Here is a 375-nt window from a genome sequence, read left to right as displayed (position 1 = left end):
CAGAGAAAAGGGGACGGGGGCGGCCCAGGAAGAAGCCACAGGTACGTGGGGTCCCCTGGGAGGAAGCGGGGGGACAGACCCCACCCTGGGCAGCTCTGCCCACAGCGATGCCCTCCAGGGACCAGGTACCCCCAGGGTATGGGGCAGCAAGAATTCCCCTGATCCACAGCCCAGCAGCATCCCCTGGGCAGGGACGGGGATGTTCATGGTGCAGCCCCCGTTACCTACCTTTGGGCAGCACCTCCTGGGTGCTCACCAACACCAAAACCCTCTTCGGGGGGAGCTTCATAGCCCTCCCTGCCCAGCCCTGCGACACCCCAGAGCTCCTCCGCAGCCAGGGAAGGGCTCAGGGCCTCCCCTTGCTCCTCCCTGCGC

The 375-nt window shown here is 66.9% G+C and overlaps 1 protein-coding gene across 1 annotated transcript in view; it reads left to right on the top strand.

Moving 5' to 3' along the window:
* Nucleotides 1–8: 8 nt before the first annotated feature.
* LOC104271377 (high mobility group protein HMG-I/HMG-Y-like) overlaps nucleotides 9–375 on the top strand; it is a gene marked incomplete at both ends in the record, with an annotated part of 974 nt that continues 607 nt past the window's right edge. Inside the window, one exon of the mRNA XM_009866023.1 lies at nucleotides 9–41. Coding sequence (XP_009864325.1) covers nucleotides 9–41 — 33 coding nt within the window. The remainder of the gene's footprint in view (nucleotides 42–375) is intronic.

Source organism: Apaloderma vittatum, unplaced genomic scaffold (assembly GCF_000703405.1).
Source record: "Apaloderma vittatum isolate BGI_N311 unplaced genomic scaffold, ASM70340v1 scaffold37143, whole genome shotgun sequence".
Classification (NCBI taxonomy): Eukaryota; Metazoa; Chordata; class Aves; order Trogoniformes; family Trogonidae; genus Apaloderma; species Apaloderma vittatum.
Note: the sequence above shows the minus strand (reverse complement) of the source record. Positions and strands in the feature narration are given on the sequence as shown.